The sequence below is a fragment of the Chamaea fasciata genome, unplaced genomic scaffold (assembly GCF_029207755.1).
Source record: "Chamaea fasciata isolate MVZ Bird 193981 ecotype frontalis unplaced genomic scaffold, bChaFas1.0.hap1 SCAF_7, whole genome shotgun sequence".
In the NCBI taxonomy this organism is placed as follows: domain Eukaryota; kingdom Metazoa; phylum Chordata; class Aves; order Passeriformes; family Sylviidae; genus Chamaea; species Chamaea fasciata.
The window spans coordinates 13524090-13544066 of NW_027094092.1; the positions used below are offsets into that span (position 1 = coordinate 13524090).

Below are 19977 nucleotides of genomic sequence, written 5' to 3' on the forward strand. Positions count from 1 at the left end.
AAAAAGGAAAAAACATATTTAGATTATCAGCAGTATGATGAAATTTTCAACTCCTTGAAATTTTCCAAAGAGTCTGCAGTCATATCAATGATGCCTTTAAGAAACTCAAATCTCAATACCAGAAATTAGGCCCCATTCATTATTTTTATCCCTTAATCCTGCTGAGCTCCCAGAAGATTTGTTGTACTGCATTTGAATTTCTCTTGCAGTATTTCAGAGTGCATTTTGATGGAAGAATTCCACTACCCGAGGCACGCTCTCCCAGCTTATTGCACCAACACTGCTCTCTTGTGGCAAACTCTTAAAGGGAATTACTGATCCATGCTCTACGCACAACTTAGCTAATACAATCCAGTGGGCTGAGGGTATTTACGAAGTCACCACCGACAAAAATGGATGCTCACAGTTTTGATAGATAAAACAGACAAAAAGCAGCAGCAGATCATTAATTTGTCTTACTGGATATGAAATATTGAAGTGCTCATCCTCATGCCTCTGTCATGGCCAAGACTTTGCAGAGAGAGGGCTGCTTTTGCAATTCTCTTTTCTGACCTTTTCTACTGAGATATGTTTATCAGACGGAACCTAACAACCATTCTGTGCATTTTTAAATGTCTTTCAGAAATTCAAATCCACTCCTCAAAAGGAAACACCATTGTTTCTCTCTATCAACTCTCACAGTTACCTGATGATTTGAATTCACCATTTATAAAAAAAGTACAGTTTCCCAGGCATGATTCATATTTGCAGGCTACAGAAGACAATAAACTGCTAAATACATTCATTTTCTTGATTTGAGGAGTGCAATGAAGACACAAATTCAGTGAACAGGAGGCTAAGTGACTACAAAGTTGCCTAGAAATGGGAAAGGAAAAGCAAAACTGCAGTTCAATTAGATAAATAAAGTGCCTAAATCATCCAGAGTTTTAATGGATTTTTTTCCATCCTCATGGCTCTGAGAATATCACTGATGACCTATGAGAGCAATTCTCCCTGGATAACCATCAACCATCAATCAGATTTGCTACTTTTTTATTATTTGCAGATTAAAAAAAAAAAAAAAAAGAAATTGGTTTTCTTCACTGTGGTAGGAAAGACTAACTTGTGTGTAGCATGGACACCAGCCATCAAAAAGGCAAATATCCCCTGGACAGGCATGTAACAGCACACACAGCACACAAGTCTGACACTCACAATGATTTAAATGACTCACTCATTTAAATGACTCTCATTTAAATCAGACACACAGTGTTAGTGACACTTTGCCACAACAGGCTCATGGTATTGAAATGAATCCCTAATAAAGGGTAACATTGGCATCAGCACAATCAAGACAATCCACAACATGGGAAAAAACCTCAGCTACATGTATATACCCCAGTGTGATAACTCAGTGGTTTGTTTTTTAATGCAATTCAAGACATTCAGGTACTGACCAGAGCTGAGTAGGTGGGATCACTAATGGAAGCAGGTGACGGATTTTTAGCGAGTAACAGCTTGCCCTTCTTCTCCTCTGCCTTTTCCTTCCTCAATGCACCATTTGACTTGCAGAACTCAAAGCTGCTTTATATTTGTTAGCAGAAACCAGAGGCCTCTACATGTGAATCTCTCCCTCTGACCAGCAGGTGAGCCCAGCCTCAGCCTCAGGGACTGCTCTTGCAGCTCCCATGCCCTTTACTGTTGGATCATGCCCTATCCATGAGAAGGGTTTGAATATGCTGCACCTTTTGCAAGCAAGTTAATTGAGCAGCTTCCCCAGGCAGTCCCCAGGAATCAAAGCTTTCTGTCTACTCAGCTTTTCCAGTAAGGTCACAACAGTGATGCCAGCTCTTGTTTATCCCTCCCATTGCCTCTGTTCCCTGTATAAACACTGGACAAACAGCCCTGCCAAGGCCAAGAACTGCAGCTGGAGTACCCAGCCCTCATGGCTCCTGAGGGGGAGATCCAGGGAAGCCACTGGCCAAACACACCTGCAACAACCCCAAAGGAAAGGCCAGCAGCACCATTGTTGCTCTGAACCTCCAGGAGGATGGCCTAGAGGTGAAAGACAAGAGTTTCTGTGGTGGAAACCCTGCCCTGTTCCAGCATATACAGCTTTTTTCTTTTTTCTTTTTTTCTTTTTTTTTTTTTTTTTTTTTTTTTTTTTTTTTTCAGAAAGATGGAAATCCTTAAAAAGGGTCCCAGGCTAAGGCTGATTTTGCTTTGTCAGTGACAGCCCACCGTGTGACAGAACACAGACATCTGGTGTTCCACTCAATTGTCATATTTTGATTGCATCTGTCACATACTGGTAGATCTTCAGGTTGAGGGAGATGATGAGCTTTTAGTTTTCCTTTCTCACAGCTTCGTGCTGTATGCCTCTGCAGGAATGAACTTGTCAACCCAGATGCAAAATGAATGAATGGCTTTTAATCACTTTGATAATGTTAACGTTATTGCTTTGACAGAATAGCAGCAGATACAGTTTGCTGATTCAGCCACTTGTGTAACGATCTAATGGGCTTTTCTGGCTAATGCCATGCTCTAAAAATATACACTGGACTAATAGATGAGCCTCTGCTATACTGAAAAACAGGCTCATTAAGACAATTCCTCTGAAAAGTGGCATTTTTATGACAAGATACTGAAGCATTTAATTACCCTCTATCCTGACAGAGCTGAAAGAAATTAATTAAAGAGAAAAAAACCCCTTTGCAGCAATGTAGCAGATCTTGAGGTACGAAAAGATGCCAGCAGTCAGTAGTGTAAAGAGAAATCTGAGAAGTGTGAGGCTGTTTCCCCAAAGGAAACAGTCTGTTGATAGGCCACAGATTGCCCTTCATTTACACCGAACAGAAGGCCAGGTTCTGGGAGGGGGATTGACATTACAGCACAATCAATTTTCTCTGCTCTAGTCTGCGCCAGGAGAATATCGGCGGCTGCTGAAGGATGGGGAAGCCGGAGGCTTGGGAAGGCAGGAGAGACTTCGGTGATATTTGAGGTAAGGGACTTGTTTTCACTGTAGAGTTAGCCTGGATTATCCATCCTTAAGCTCATTCCCTGCTCTCCAAGAGCAGGTAAGGAGAGGCAGCAGCTGTGTTCAGACCGCAGCAGGCACAGGGCGGCTGGCCGGGGCTCTCAGCAGCTCTGGCACACGGCGGTGTTGTGCCGGGAAGCAGCGCCGGGTGACTCCGGGAGCGGCCCCGCAGCTGCCTTGGCACGGCCCCGGTGACGGCGCCGCAGCCCGCGCAGATGGCATGAGCTCAGCCTTGGTGCTGGCCCTGCCACCAGACACAAAAACAAACCTTATGCAACCCCCGCCGCTTTTGGGGCAGAGACCTGCTCCTGCCTTTGCCCCACTTCCTGACAGAGCTGTTGGTGCAGCAACATGGGAAAACAGATCACAGAAAAGACACTGAATTTCTTTTTTAAGAAATCAACCAAATAGCCCCCCTACTTGCTTTGTGATTTGGTTTTTTTCCTTCTCAAACTCTACTGTCTCTCAGTCCAGCTCAGCACCCTGCTGCAGCAGCAGCCTTGCTGACACCCAGAGAAGGGCAGAGGGGTAGGAAGAGGGGCTTGAGGAGGAGACTGCTAAATCCTGCTTAAGCCGGGCTGGTATCACATGAGAAATCCACAGCCTGGGTTATCCCTACTGTAGCCTCAAGGCACATTTCCTTACAAAGAGTTGACTCTTAATCAGGCTAAAGACTTTTGCATGTGAGTGCAGGCTAAGTCAGTAGCCTGGCTGGACTTCCCAGTGGTGCAGGGGTGAAGACAGGCCCCCAGTGGAGCAGATGGAATTCTCCCTCCTGCAAAGAACAGCCCCACCGGCACTGAGAAATCATCAACTGCTCAGAGCAGCGTCCTTTAGATCTTGCCTTTACAGCAAATTCCAGACTTAATAGAACCATGGGCCGTGGCCTGTGTGCCACACATAGATGGGGCCTCCAGTCCTTTCTAGCAGTTCTCCTTCCATTTCTGTCACAGGCACACGTGGGTGACACAGCGGGGAGAAAACTCTCACAGAATAGGCGGAACTTCAGCTGCTCAGACAGCCTGTGCCAGCTTGTCCAACAACGAAATGAGGTTGATTATTTCAACCCTTCTCCTTTTGCTATTTTGCTGTTGGATCCCTGTTCCAAGTCAGCAATGTGTGCCTGCCTTTGAACCCCCGAGACAAAGTCACCCCGAGCAGCTCACTGACATGACCAGGAGAGCTCACACCCTCCACAGTCAGAGGTTCACTCTACCAAAAGCAGTGACGCACGTGTTACTCTTTGCATTTAATTCCCATGTGTGTATGCAAAAACTGGGGGTTTTCCATCGTTGGCACAAAAGCGCAGCCACACACACCTGCTCATTTCAACCCTTGAGAGAATTTTCGCTGTTTTAAATACCGTGGTCCCGGCAAACAAACAGATATCCCAGTACCCCTCTAGGAGCCCTAATCAAAGGGTGAATTTGAGTTACAGCGTTAGAGGGCAGATGTGGGTATCGGTATCGGCTCTGGGTAACAGGACACCGCCAATACTCCAGCCCAGGGCACACCTCCAGCCGCGCCTGACCCGCATGTCCAGAGGCACATCTCACCATCGAGGAACTCACAAACAGCCAGTGAGGCACGGCGCTGCCCTGGGGACACCGCGGAACAACAGGTCATTGCCCGCACGGCGGAGCGTGCTGCTCAAAAGATGGGGAAGCAATGAACTAGACGGTCCCCCCAGGGCTTCCTTGCCTTTGGCTTTCACTGGGAAGTTGGCATGAGAACGCCCCCGCTCGCCAGTGGAGCAGAGGAGCCCCGCACCTGCTGCACATCCCTGCCTGGCTGGGAAAGGTGACCCTTCCTGGCAGGAGAGAGGCTGCAGCAACTCCCTCTTTGCCAGAGCCACTCCTCACTGGCACAGTCGACACCTCTGTCCGAGATGTACAACGTTTCTATTACTGCAGTTACCAAAAGAAGCAGCTGTTCAAACAATGTAGATGTAGTGGCAAGTGCTAATACTTTGAGGAAACATACCAAACTGCAAAACGCTCAGCACATCCCTTCCCTCCATCACAGAGGATAAGAGAAGGACTGAAAACAGCTGAGTGGACATAAAGAGCTCACAAATGCCTTATTAATAAGTGTGTTGGATCTAATGATCTGTGAAACTGAAATGAGATTATTTGGATTATCTCATTAAACAAGAATAATAGCAATAGTAACCGGGTAGTAATTAAGAGTGGGCCAATCCAAGGACAAACTAAGCAATAAGGCCAAAAGACTCTTAATTAACACTCTGCTTGTTTGTGCCTGTACTTCCACACCCAGAATTTATGAAGAAATGAAAAACAGTGGATAATGAAACTGCCTGATTTTAACAAACAGAAAAGAAGCCACTGGCTACCCACACCTGCATGGAGCATTCAGTCTGAAAATTAAACAATGACTAAATGGTGCTATTTGGGCAGAGCCAGCCCTGAGGAAACAAAAACACGTAGCCAAAATGTTAAACTGTTTTCAAAGGCTCAGCAATTAGCAATCAGCTCCGGGCAAATCTGCAGGGTAGGAACAGAACAGAAACAATCCATAATCTCAGCCTTTCTCAGGCTTTAACCACCAGCCATCGCAGCCTCCCAACAAAAGCATAGCTTCTCCTCAAAGCTTGAGAGCAACTCCTGAAGGCTTCAGTGCATAATTTGAAGTGAAACAGCACATGAAATTTACCTTTAAGGCGTTGTTTTTATGTAAGTATCAGAAGCTCTTTGGCTCAGGGCAAAGAACAGGACACCTCTGCAGGCTCACAGGGACGGATGGGGCATGAGGGATTAAACATGACAGAATCAGCCTGAGTGGCATTAGGTCAAAAGGTTCCTGGTATTGAAGCCTGAAGTAATTACTGTTGTGCAAAACCCGCTGCTCCCCTTGCCTTCCCTAAGTACTCCTTACTTAACAGGAAAAGCAGGCACTATAAAATACAGTGCAGTACTAAAAGGCTTTCTTTCCCAGGGGACTGCATAACCGATTCTAAAAGGTGAAGACAAACTGCTCCGAGGCCATCGCTCACAGTACTCTCCTCTCGTGGCTTTCCTAAGGCAGCACGATCTGGTTTAATGCTCCAGGGTTACTGAGCCCAAACACGTCGGGGGCTGCATTTACCAAAGGAACTTAAATTCAAAATGTCGGGACACAAAGCATTTATCTCCCTTTAAGACTTTGCATCCACATACAGAATTATTAACATTGGCAAAGAAAGAAAAATAAAAGGGTAAGTGAAGGAAGGTACCCTGAAGAAAGGTGTCTTTGTTACCAGAGTTATTACATCAAGAACAGGAACTGCACCCCTACATAACACACTCATTCTCCATGGAGAATGGTGCAGTTTGAATCTTGCTTTTGTAGCAAATTTGAACTGAAACAGAACTATAGGGGGGGTTAATTAATTTTAAAAAATGACAATGGCTTATAGACATTTGAAAGATAAAGAGAAAAATAATGCAAACCCAGTGACTGCTCAATTACCCTCAAGGGAAAAGAGGCAGATTAACCTATGAAAAGCGCTCAGAGTAATTCAGGACTGAGGGAAGAAACATTTGAACAATAATTAAAAGGGGAAAAAACTACTTTACTAAGAAGTTTGGGGTCCCTCTGAGAGGACCTACAACACTGCCACATATAAAACTAATTATCCTAATTTTCTGTTTGATTTGCCCCTCACTGGGCTGCCTGGGCTGTGGTCTGTATCCACGCTGGGCGATGTCTCTGTGCCAAAGCTTCTTTCTCTTGGCTGTCCCCCTTTTTACCCAGACCTATGTGGGTCACACAGCAGGGAGGGGAAGAGAGTCTCCCAGAAAAGGCATTGGTGGGCCACACAAACTCATGTCACGCCCAGTTTCCCAGATTTGCTGGGTTGGTGGCACCAGCCAGGCAGGGAGAGAAAGCTGCTGAAGTGCCAAGCCTCCTCCAGCACGGAGCAAGCTGCGTGACCCACACACCCACTCACTCCTGTGCTGCCCCGAGCCAGCTGTCAGGCAGAGCTGAACCCGCAGCCGGCACGGCAGCAAAGAGCATTTAACAGACACTTGTGCTGACAGGGATCCTCTTCTGCCTCCCCTCCCCGCACCTCCTCCATCCTTGTGTCAGATCTGCTGTCTGCAGACCCAACTGCAGCTCCAGACTGGATTGCAATTCCAGCAGCACCAGGCTGCCACACCAACGCTGTTCAAAGGGTAAAACTGCACCCTACATTGCCACTAAGAGAACTTCTGGGTTCCCTTCACTGGGTTGGTGCCTTAAGTTTTAGCTTTCATGTTTTTCAGATTCTGTGCTGCCTAGAGGTGCAGTTCTGAGCCTCATATTGAGTGTTAGTAAGCTCTCTGCACAGAGTAGGTAGACAAATCCTTTTCCTGCTGAAGACCAAGGACAACTTTCAGGCCCAAAAGCACAAACAACAGTGGACTGAAGGGAGGGACAAGAAGGATGGGACCTCACAACCTGAAGCTGTAACTGGACAATTAAACCACAATATGCAAATGGACCAAACCTTATAAAAGTGTCACACCTCGTTACTGGGGGTCCATTTTGTGACCATTCTAAGCCCACCCTGGGTGTAGCCCTGGTCAGGCTCTTGTCCTGCCCAAGGTGTATCCTAGAGGCCTTTCAATAAATACCTACTTTATTCCCTAGCTCTGCCCAGTCTCTGTTTCAGGCATTAGGTGGTGGCGAGCAGTGACGCCAAAAGTGCCAGCGCCAAGAGAGGGAAGGAGGATCAGATGACAGGAAACAGCTGCACACCTGATGAACAGGGAGTATATCCAAAGTGCACAGAGACAGAGCCATTGTTCTGTGTGAGGTCTTCACCCCTAGAGCAAGTTGAAGCCTAAATGAACAAAAATGAGGCTAGAAAATTTTTCCAGCCATGGAAGTGTGGAATCTGTAGCAGATGGTGATTTGCTAAAGGATCACCATCTTGGAGGGGAAGTGATGGAAGAGACAGCACTCAGACTACCCCAGCTACATCTAACCGGCACAGATCAGAGAAAGTTACAAAGAACACACATCAGGACTCCAGGCATTTGAACATACTCCCTGATGAGTTTTAGTGCTTTGATAAGTGCAGGAGTACACAGGGACTAGGCAGGAGAAAAAAAACCCCACTGCTTGAAATACCCAGCACAATCTAATCCATGGTCTGTTGCTGGGTTTGTGGCCGTAAAAACACATAGCAATGTCACTGCTGCAGGCCTCCAGGACAACTACACCTTAACACTTCTTCACAGCCCCTGAGTCTTCCCATGAAAAATACAGAGCAAGAGGCAATTTCCTATTATCTTCCAGCTCACAGGAGAGGAAATATTAAGACTAAAAATACACCCGTGACCAACTCTTTTACCTACATCATGTGCTTGTGCCTACTCTGTAGTCTGATGCTAATACAGCTTTCTTTCACTTCTAATACAAATGTTTAAGGATTTAAAGTCAGGATGCTTAGAGGAAGACTTTTTACTTAGGGTATTGTGCCTAATAAAAGTTCTGCTTTTTAACACTGGCTGACACACATTCAGTATGTTCTAGGGGCATTTTTAAGAAAAAAATTCTCACAAATTTGCATGAGTCTGGGAGACAGAGATTTGTGCAATCCACAAAGCATCCTTTGTGGAAGTTCCCATGCTGGCTGCTGAACCAAATCCAGTAATGTGTCTGTGGGAACACCCCTCTAAACCAGCACTTCAGCACATCTGTTTTACTGCTGGTGCTGACTCTTGCGCGACCCACCTCCGCAGCTTTCCAAAGCTGCTGCTCAGTTCCTTGTGCTTACAGAGGGAGCCATTGCAGAGACATCAGAGTGGAGTCCAATGCATGTGCTGTTATATCCAGCACTGCTGGGTAAAGCTCAAGTTCCCCATCCCAAATGCCATTTCACCTGACCTTCACTACAGGGTAAGTGACAGGGCAGAACCCCCCAGTCTAACCTGGCTGTCAGTGGCACACTGGAGAGAAAAACATTGTAGAGGACAGTGGAAGGAATAACCCCAACTCAAACTGCAAGCTACATAAACAGTCCTAAACTGCTGCATGCCGTGGGATTATCCATCAATGTGGAGAACTGCAGCCAAAGCCTGTGTTTTGTTAGGCCCTATCCATCATCTGTATCTGCAGTGTGACATTTCCGATTTCAGCTGCTTTCAGAGGAGCTTTGCAATTTTGTTGGGCAGACAAATCTAATTGCTGTTTAATACCAAACAACGCTGCAGCAGGACATGATTGCTTTGCTTAAATAACATTGTTCCTTTAAACTGCTCAGATTTAACCCTATTAGTCGGATCTCCGAATCAGAAGCAAGGCTGACAGGAATCATTCCATGAAACAGAATTTTTTACTTGACTGATTTGCAGCTCTCAGAGTTTTATTAAACAGCTGCAGAAGGGACTGGTCTTTGTTAAGAAGAGGAGACACAACTTCCAGAGGTCACTGAAACATAGAATTTACCCATACTTTAAGGAAAATCCTGTATATTTGGCAGCCTAATTGAGGATAATATGGTGCAGGAATTCATCACAGAACTTGTAAGCAAAGAAGTTTCAAACCTGTGAACTGACAGAGTCTTAACTGTACAACAGGGTCAAGCTCCTTAATTTTCCTGCTTTTTATGTCCTCCTTTCCTACATCCAAATTTGGCATACACAGAAAGACAAGCTAACAGCAGGAGACCAGACCATGATCTGCTTTGAGCTGACCGAAGAATTGAGTTATGAGCCCAAGAGCACAATCGGGTAGACAAATATCAGCGACAAAGCTGGCTCCATTTCCCTGGTGGTCCTTTAAGGAAGGAAGGTCCAGCCCACACCCCACTCTGGGCAGGAAGAGGTTGGGGGACGGTTCCCTCCACTCTAAGCCTTGCACATACATCAGTGCAAAGAGGGATTATTGTCACTGCCCACTATTGTCCACCAAGAGCCGCACTCTGGGATCCTGTTCCAGGGGTCAGTGCCATAGTCTGTGTCTCCAAAAGCCTCTGTGAGCTGCCTCTATGCTCTGCTCTGCACCACTCCCCACACAGGTTATTTACATATAAACACCCAACTCTGTTTAAAGTGCAGCTATCACAGGCTCGCAGGCAGGACACGACCAGGACCTCGGAGCTGCTGCCAAGCTCTCCTGCTGCCCCAAGCAAACCCTTTTGCGGCTTTATGCCTCTGTCACTCACATCCCACTGAATTTATGGGTCAAAACTACTACATAAAAGCAGGACATCAGTGAAATGGTGTTTCTGCAGCATCATGTTTGCAACATGCATATTTGGTGAATTCCAGAAAACTAAACATTCTCCAGAAACTGACTATTCCCAGGTCATTACCCAGCACTCACAAAGAATTTGGGACCACTGAAACCGGCAAGTCCTTGCACATTACAGGAATGTTTTTTGTTAGTAAGGGCTTTATTTATTAATCATATATGATTTTGAGATCCTAACTTGATTGAGACTACCTAAATTCCATTTGAAAATATTATTCTTGTATTGCTTGTCAGATTACAGTACCGAAAATAACAGAATACTAAACCAAAAGAAAATTCAGAGCTGAATCTACTGCTGAAGAAAGTTATCAGGAACAACTACCTAAGTGATGTGTGAGGAAATATCTGTGTCATGAGTTTGAGGTGTAAATGGAATACATATAATAATATAATACATACATATTCCATGTAAATGGAATACAATAGATATTGCTCCATCAGAAGTTTCTGAGAATTTATTAATTTATAGTCCTAGTTTTGCCAAGGCTAGGAGAGCTGAGCAAGATGGCATGGAGTTACAAAAAAAAAAAAACAACAAAAAAACCCCAAACAAACAACAACAACAACAACAACAAAAAGCAGATGCTATGGTTTTTCTGTAACAACAAAGCAACAGGAAAAAAACCTCATGAGGAAACGATTTCTTTTATAGCCCTGTATTTCACGACAGCTTTCAGTGCGGCCCCGTGTCCACTAAAATATATTATACTGAAAGAGGTTTCCATCCCCTTTCTTGCAAATCTCAAATGCCTTCAGCATCAGAACTGCTCCCCTTAGATTCGGATCCTTCCCAAGTTCATTTAACCTGATTAATTTTTAATGGCTGTCACTGGTTTCTTCACCCAGTCAGTCAACAGCTTCTACAGTTCAAAACACCAGTCACCATCTTCCCACTCCGGCATAACCCAGGACTCGGGATCTACGGAAATTATTCATCTGCATCAGAAAGAACTTGAAGGAGCTGTAAAAGAGATTGATCCCTGACAGCTGCACTAAACTTGAAAGCCCCTTCCTGGCTCTGAAGAAGGAGAATTCTGACCTGAAAAGGGGTCTTGAGTGAGCAGCCTCAAAGGGAATAAAATATCAGCCTGTAAAACCAGCAGTCACTAGAAAACTCAGGTGATCTTTTAATGTAGGTACACCTCTAGCCTCAGGCACAGCCGACATAATTACCTGCCACCCAGTATTTCAGCTCAGGGCTTGAGGTAACAGGCTGTGCTTCACTTCCTTTACCCTAAACACTGAGCCAGCCTCCAGAAAGGGGCTGCCAGTCCTTCTGTAGTCACCAGGCCCTGTGCACAATGTGTAGTTTAGCCTCACATCCAATACATATTGCCGTGCCATTAACATTATCCTTTCTTATCGATTCAGCTCCAGTTACGGCAGCGTCTGTGCTGGGTAACATCTCTAATAAATCCCGTGGCGAGAGGAAAGCACTCACACTAACCGGCAACACTGTTCAGTACAAAGTTTATAGATTTCTAACCAGAGGCAAAATTTATCCTGAAAGCGGGGAGAGAAAAAGAGGGAAGCCTTCATTTATCCAACTGCAACTATGTCCAGAAATCCTTGGAAGCAAGAACAGGACATTCGCGGACATACCATTAGCGCGGCAAACACTGTGGAAGCGTTTCCTGCTGCCAAGTTATGTGCTGGCGAAGGAGGGAGGTTACCAGGGCACAGCCACCAATTGTCATGCAAATGTGCCGAGTTATTGAGGGGACTTCCCAGCAACAGCCGCATTTTTTCACGAGTTTGATCCCAGCATTGAAAGGGGAACAAAACAACCGCATGAACGTGAAGCAGCATTAGCTTAAGCCAGAATCACCAGCCATCCCAGAGCCCGGCGAGCACCGAACCTGCCTTTGGTGAATTCCACAGGCTCTACTGCTCTTTATTTAATTGGGAACGGGGAAAGAAACCGGCCCGTGAGCCCCGAGAAACACGTGAGGTGCTTTTTAACTACACCGTATTTCACGATCTGTAAGTGACACTGAAAACGGTGGAAGAAGGTGACACACACGGCATCGCTCCGAAAAAAAACCACGGTGCACTTTCTATTCACTTTTTGCTATTTGTTATTAACTTGCAAGCAACGATTTTGAGCTGAAAATTAAAACGCACAGTGGCCGAAAATGCAACTGGAAACAGGTTGTTTCTAAAAAAAGACAAAGCAGCACATAGTTGCAGCTCTGCCTTTATAAATCCACAGAATTTCTTGCCTCTTCAGATTGTCACTGCTGTAGCGCGGTTTACCTTTTTTTTTTTGCCCCTTTTCAGCTAAATAAATTCATGGTTTCCAGCTGTGGGAATGACTTATCAGCAGAATAGCTGGTGTTCAAGTTTCCTCACTTGAAATAAATTACTAAGGTTTTTGTCACAGAGGTACCTGTAAACAGGAACTGCCAATTAGAAAAATTCAGGGGTAAAAGATTGCTAATTTACCTCCACAACAGAATCAGTCACACACCACCAAAGCCTTCAGGATAAAGAGATACCTAGCACTAAGAGAGTCCTCTGGCTAGGACTGAATCAAAGCTTTCCCTTAAATCCCTGTCAAGGTTAATCCTTTTCATACCTAACAGTCACCTTTCAAATGCTTTCCTGGAAATAGAGGTAGAAACTGCACATAGCACCTATTGATTTAACCAAAGACCTTTCTAGACTTACCATTCCAGGCTGAAGTGAAGAAAACATGAAGGTGTGTTCATCCATTTGAGCGCTGCCCTAGCTGACCCAAATCAGGGTAGGCTGAACTCATGTTACCTAAAGAAAGGAAGGAAATTGGTTTGACTGATTTGCAAAAAAGTGAGCTGCTCCTCTCTGGAGAAGAAAGGAGCAAGAGAGATGGAAGTGACAGAGGCTGAGAGCTCCTTTCTGATGTGTGCCCCAGCAAAAAGCAGGAAAAAGCTCATACTGGGATAGGAAAGAAATAAAATAATCATCGTTCAGATTTGCACCTGCTGGGAGGGCAAAAAGTGCCACTGGAGGAAAAAGCAGTGCTGGAAATTTGTACATTGCTGCTGGGAATAAGGCAAAACCAGTATATTCTGAAGGGTAAATCAAGGCAAGGGAGCCATAAAGAGATAGGACAGTGACAGGAGAAAGCAAGAGGCCAGTGGAGCCCAAAGCCTGAGAATACCCACAGTGCTAAGGGAGGCAGAAGCCAGAGTGGTGCCTGGAGATAACCATGAGGCAGGGGCAGCTTGCGCTAGCCCTTAAAAAAATCGACTTTGAGCAACTATACGCATGTCTGGGTTTATCCCCATTGTCACATCTCTCCAGACAAGAGAAGTTACTGTACTTTTACAGAGTGGAAGAAAGACTCCACTAACTCTCCTGTGCAGCTGGATCACACTCCTGAGCTGCCTGGGGCAGTCCTGGTGCTCAGAACACGGCAGAAAACTGAGCAGCCTACCTGAGAGAGTTTCACAGCCTGTACCACAAATGATGAACTTACCCGCTGCTTCCAAGTGCCCATTCTCCTCCTGGAGCACATTAGTCTAACACACTGCTCAGTTTCATAGGTTCCAGGGGTCTCCTCCAGGGAGAATTTACTCCTGCAAGGGCTTCGCCCTACTGTCCCCACAGCAGCTGCTGAGCAGACAACCCTGGGGCAAGTGAACCCAACTCCTGCTGTGCCTGTTCTGGCAGCCCAAAGGGTAAGGGATGGACGGTCCCTGGGCTGCAACAACAGCACCAGCAGATCGAGGCAAGGGATTCTGCCCCTCTCCTCCAGTGAGACCCCACCTGGAGCACTGCATCCAGCCCTGGGGTCCCCAACGTAAAGAGAATGTGGAACTATTGGAGCAGATCCAGAGGAGGGCCATGAAGCTGGTATAGAGGACTGGAGCAGCATCCCTATGAAGACAGGATGGGGTTTTTCAGTCTGGACAACAGGCTGTGTTGTGCTCACAGCAGCCTTCCAGTATCTGAAGGAGGCCTACAGGGAAGCTGGGCACGGACGCTTCACCAGGAGCTGTAGTGATAGGACAAGGAGTAATGGGTCCAAACAGAGAGGGGAAGTTTAGGTTAGGTTTTAGGAACAAATTATTTGCTATGAGAGTGGTGAGGCACTGGAACAGGTTGCCCAGGGAGGTTTTGGCTGCCCCATCCCTGGAAGTGTTCAAGACCATACTGGATGGGGCTCTGAGGTGTCCCTGCCCAAGGCACAGATTTAGAACTGAGTAATCTTTAATGTCTCTTTCAATACAGGCCATTCTGATTTTGTGATTAATCCTACTGAGGGCAATTTACCTGAACTAACCTGTATGATTTACAGGAAATACTGAATCTTTAACAACATAAGCAGTAGAGCCCTGAGCACAACGGTACAATTGCAACACCATCACTACTCCTCGACAAGAGTACATCTCAGGAAAACACCTTCAGCTCCACTAAGCCCCCCAAGCCCCTGGAGCCGCTGGCATCTCCGAGATCCTTTCGTTTGGCCGTGGGGGAGCGGCGGCCCCGCAGGCGGCGCTGCTGGGTGCACGGGCCGGCAGCAGCGCTGGCTCCCAGCGCCACCTCCCGCCCGCTGTCCCCACCTGCACACGGCTCCCGGGCAGCGTCCCGGACAGTTCTCTGCATGAATCAGACAGCAGCACTTCACACTGCCACTGCAACGCTGCGCCTTCCTCTCCAACTCTTTAATTACGCGTCTGTATTTAGCTTCGCAATTCGCCAGAGGAATCCCGTTTTTCTCTGAAATCCAGGTCCCACTAGTTAAGATCTAGAAAGTGGCTACACACTATACAAAAAATGACGTGGCTTAGGTGAATTTACTCAACTTTTCAAGATGATCAAAGTTAAGTAATGCACTCACACTTAGAAGCAAGTGACAACAACTCAGAGTAACTCCATTTTTAATTTTCTCCCAGGGAAGGAGAAAGCTGTCAGTCTGTTTTCCATGTTTCTTCAGCAGAAAGGTGACTTCAGGTCAAAGCCATTAAAAATCTGGAGGCACAACATTGGCAATAATGACTAGGCAATAGCTTCTGCTCTCTGGGTTTACAGAAAACTATTCCAGCAAGACACTTCTGTGAAGAGCTAAAACTGCTGTCCATATTTACCCAAATCTCAAAGATTACTCTTAAAATTACTTACAAATGACAGCAAGTTACTGCCAGGAACTGGTTGAGGTCTGCTGAAGCTCTCTGCAGGAGCAACAGCTCCACCTGACTGTTGATTCATCACCTGCGTGATGAATTAATTAACCTCTACAATTTTGTTTTAAACCCCTCACCTCCTGCGCAACCCCTTGTGCAATTTCTGTATTTTCAAATCTTCCTGCTGTCACCGCTTTCTCCCCCAGTTCTTCTGCAGGACACCAGAGGCACAAAATGCATTTGCAGTGAATGAATAGGGCACTTCACTGACTTGAGACTCTCAGGTAATAAAAAACCCAAACCAGTCTAAGCACAGACACCAACATCCAGCTGGTGTAGCATGCAACAACCAGAACCCAGATTTGATACTGCAGGACAGCAATACAGAAACCACAGCCTGCTCCACCTGGAAAAGGTCCTGTTTACATGCAGCTTCCTAAAAGAAGCAGAAGCTTCTAGCACACCAACCATTTAGAGACAACACAAACTCAGGTAACGAAAATTTATTCTTTCAGTAAGTCACAGGCAGCTCTTATGCGACCAGGGCAGAAGCTGTCGATGATTCACTAAAAAGAGAGAAAAGAGAGAAATATTAATTGCAGAGGCAGCTTTTCAAACTAGTTATCAGAAACAAAGTTTCAGTTAAAAGTTTTAACTATCACTTAACTACAACCAGCAGCTAAATCACTATTTAAAAATCTTTATGGCCTAAGATTACTTTTACAACTCTTCTTTTACAAACTCTTCCTTTTACAATAAAAATCCTAGGTGACAGCACAGAACCATATCTTTAAAAACCAGGCTAGCTGCACTTGAGTCTCCTTAGAGAAACAAGGCTAACCCTAACATCTATGGCAATTCTACAGTGGTTACCTCTCCTAGAGAAAACTACAAGTTACCTTCCTTTTTGTCACAGCTACTAAGCCATTTCTCATTAAACTTTGAAAGTGACATGAACTGTAAAAGTACCTGAGAACGAAGACCACAGTTTAAGGTGTTACAAAAAATGCCTGGCAGTGACTTCATTTGTTGAGACCATTATTTTTATCCAAGAGTTACAAACAACAGTCATTTTACCCAGGCATAAGTTTCACTGATTTTTCAGTTGATTATTTATGAAAATACTGGTTCTCTGCTGCCTGGTATGTGATACACACCTATCACAATGCACTCTTCACCCTCTGAGTAACAGCCCCAGCACAGTTTACAAGACCTTGCAGTCTCCAGTGCCAAGAGGAATGCAGGAGAAGACTTACTACTTCCAGTTGGGTGGCAGCACTCTCTTGGTTTTGTAGTAGCGAGCCAACCTATGGATCCTGCTCTCAATCAGAATCAGGCGGAACTTGGCATCTTTGTCCTGGAAAACAAAGTTACATTACAATGTTACAAGTACCTGGACTGCTCAATGTAGATTTCAGATGAGTTTCAGTAAAGCGAATAATCCACAGCTACTGCTAAGAACTCCACGTTTCCATTACCAACCTGCAGTAAAGTCAGAGGAGGACTAGAAATACGTCGTTTAAGCATAAAATTCTTTTCACAAAGACCATTCTCATTGATCAAAATGCCTCCCCAGCCTCAGAAGTTTACTCAGAGGGGGGCTAACAGTACACGGAGTCTTTGCTTTGTCACTGTGACTGGAAGTCACAGTGACTGAGTTATAAATAATTAAAGGAGCACTCACCTTTCTGTTTCTCTCAAGATGCTTGCGAACAGCAACTGCTTTCTTGATCAAGTGATAAAGATCCTCTGGGAGGTCTGGGGCCAGTCCCTTGGATTTAAGGATTCTCAAAATCTTGTTGCCAGTAACAAAGCGAACCTGGGCAACACCGTGGGAGTCCCTCAGGATCACACCTGAAATACACATGTAGATCTGACACTGAAAAGACCTTGTGAAATTGACCTTAGAGTTATAACTATGCAAAAGAAGGTCTTCTCCAAGTTAAAAACCTTTCTGGTGGCAACTGAAGAAATGGGAGACAATGAGTGAGCAAAATTCAACGTACAGAAGCTGAAACACTTTATCTGGGAACACTTAAAAGACAACTGACCTCCCCATTATGCTTAGGCAGGTAGTACATGAGGTGCTCATCTTTTCCAATACTACTGGAAAAGATTCACAGAACTCACTAAAACAACGTATTCAATCACTCTGTGGATCCCTCTAGAAGGAATTAACATTGCTTTGAGGATTACAGTAATAAAAAAATGAATTTACACAGCACCTACTTGCACAGCACACGTAGCTCATGACCACCAAAAGCTCTGTCGTGCAAACACAAACACTTCAGCTCTGGAAGGGTTCAAACCCCAGAACCAGTCCATGGTGCAGCTGCAGTGCCTGGCTCAGTAAACCAAATAAACCCCATAGGGCTGCTGGTATTGGAAAATTTCCTCCAGGAAACTGGGCACACCAAGCTCAGTATATAACACCAATTAATGGCCATTCCTAAGGACAGGCTATAAGATGAAACAGATGCTTCAAGTCTTCCACTTGAAAAAAACCTAAAAACCAACCCACTGCCTCACCAAATATGCTCCCTGCAAGAACAACACACAAAATGTCCCAGTGCTGGACTTGCTCATCCTTGTGGCAGGATATTATTCTAGGACTCCCAGTGGTATCCACAGTGAACACAGGTACACCAGAAATGCTGCGTTCTCTTAGCACGCTATTTAATATAGGTTGAAGGAAAAATTACAATATTACAGTCAGAAAAATGTGGGTTTGTCCCCATTCAGGAATGGTTTATAATCCTTACCAATTTGGGAGGGAGTCAGGCCTTTCTTAGCCAACTTGTAGATCTGTTCCTTTACATCATCAGAAGTAAGTTTCAGCCACTAAAGAAAATTAGGGAAAAAAAGCAAAATTATTAACAACTACTTAATACAGAGGCAAGCTACATGAAAACTTTCAATAAATGGTAGAAAGAAATGCTTTGTAATGCTTGAAAAAACAACTGAAATTGCACTTCTAGTGATATAGAAATTTTTAAGCATATAATAAACCTACAGTGCTAGTGAAATGTCACGGGGGAAGGCAGAGGCAAAGATGAGAGTCTCCATTTAAAAAACTCCATAAAGCCCCCAAACAACTACTTTATCACCATTCCACTTTTAACTGTCACACCAGAGGCACAAATCCAATGTTACAGACAGAAAAATAAATCACTGCCCTTGGGAAGAAATCCTTTACCTAGATCCTTTGACAAATACAAAACTGAGACCCATTTAGCCACCTCTCAGTAAAGTACCTACACAGACAGATGAAAAATCAGACTTCAAGTACACAAATTAATTTAAAAACAAAACGAACATACCAAGATAGGACTGTGCCTTTTCTACTAACTTTATGTTAAACAGTACAGATAAAGCCACTGTTTCCATGATGAATGGGAACACAACACCAACAAGCTATGTTACCATATTAGCTTACTTTTAATTGTATCTATTCAATTTCAGATTTTGTGATCATGTTCTCATTTCACTGTTTTTTGCTCCATGCTTTTCCACATGCACCACAAATTGTTCTGCCAACAAACAGATCCTCTATTTCTTTCCTCAAGAAATGATCTTGCAAAGGAGGACCGAGAAAGCCATTTTAAGTGGAAGTGCCCTTGAAAAAACTAAGAGCACACCAAAACTACCTCGTTTAGTCCCCTGAGCAACAAATTAGTTGTAAGTATTTTCGAAGGCAATCGATTTATTCTACAACTGCAAACTCGAGTGAGAAAACAATGATCTAAGCTCTAGGAATTATCAGCATACAGACTCGAAGTATTTGAAGAAACACTTAAATAGAAAAAAGTATGAGATGAAAAGAGACTTCCTTGCCACACGAACCATCTGGCCAAGAAAAGACACTTGCTTCCTCCACATACTAGGATCATATCAAAAACATGGAAATTTTAGGGCTGAGAGACTTCTGGAGATGATCTAACCCAACCGCCTTCCCAAAGCGGGGGGTCCCCTAGAGCAGATTACAGAGGAGCGCGTCCAGGTGGGTTTTGAACGCTTCCAGAGGGAGACGCCACGATCTCTCCGGGAAGCCTGTTCCATCACATGCCAAGCAAGCATTTACACAGGCCACAATCTGAAAGTGATGACGCAAAATACTCCAGATCTCGTTTTCCTTCGCTACGTGGGGACGCCGAGCTGCGCTGTGGGTCCCGGAGCGCAGGAGATTCTGGGGAAGGTACTCACCGTGGGCACGCTGCGCCTGTAGGGCAAGGCCGACTGGGACAGGCCCTTTCTGCGGGGAGAAGCACATCAGACACTCAGCGCCCGAGCTGAGGCACTCGGCCCCTCGGCCGCGGCCCGAGCCTTCCCCACCCCGCCGCCATGTCCACAGGCCGCCCGCCTCCCTCGCCGCCCCCACGCGCGCCGGAGCGCTCCCGCTGCACCGTTCCTCCCCCCGGCCCGGTTGGCGACGCCCCCCGATCCCCCTGAGCACCCCCGGGCCGCTCCTCAGGCGCGGCCCCGGCCCAGCCTTGCGGCTCACCCCGGAGCGTGCATGCGGCCCATGATGGCGGCAGAGCAGAGCGAGGAGAAGGAGCCGCCCCGCCCGCCCGCTTCCGCAGGAAGCGCCGGGCCCGCCCCCGGCCCCGCCCC

The 19977-nt window shown here is 45.6% G+C and overlaps 1 protein-coding gene across 1 annotated transcript; it reads right to left on the reverse strand.

Moving 5' to 3' along the window:
* Nucleotides 1–15854: 15854 nt before the first annotated feature.
* Nucleotides 15855–19951, reverse strand: RPS13 (ribosomal protein S13). The gene is made up of 6 exons (XM_066187628.1): nucleotides 19868–19951; nucleotides 19570–19618; nucleotides 18129–18207; nucleotides 17051–17220; nucleotides 16623–16723; nucleotides 15855–15932 (listed from the first exon to the last, which is right to left on the reverse strand). Exons 1-6 carry the CDS (start codon nucleotides 19888–19890, stop codon nucleotides 15899–15901), a joined length of 456 nt encoding a protein of 151 aa, XP_066043725.1. The 5' UTR covers nucleotides 19891–19951; the 3' UTR covers nucleotides 15855–15898.
* Between the last annotated feature and the right edge of the window lie 26 nt (nucleotides 19952–19977).

Excerpts from the sequence above, each read along its gene's own strand:
- RPS13 (XM_066187628.1), bottom strand. The coding sequence starts at position 19,890 with ATGGGCCGCATGCACGCTCCGGG. Across the intron at positions 19,619-19,867 it reads GGCCGCATGCACGCTCCGGG|AAAGGGCCTGTCCCAGTCGG; the intron begins GTGAGCCGCAAG and ends TTCTCCCCGCAG. Across the intron at positions 17,221-18,128 it reads CCTGACTCCCTCCCAAATTG|GTGTGATCCTGAGGGACTCC; the intron begins GTAAGGATTATA and ends TGTGTATTTCAG.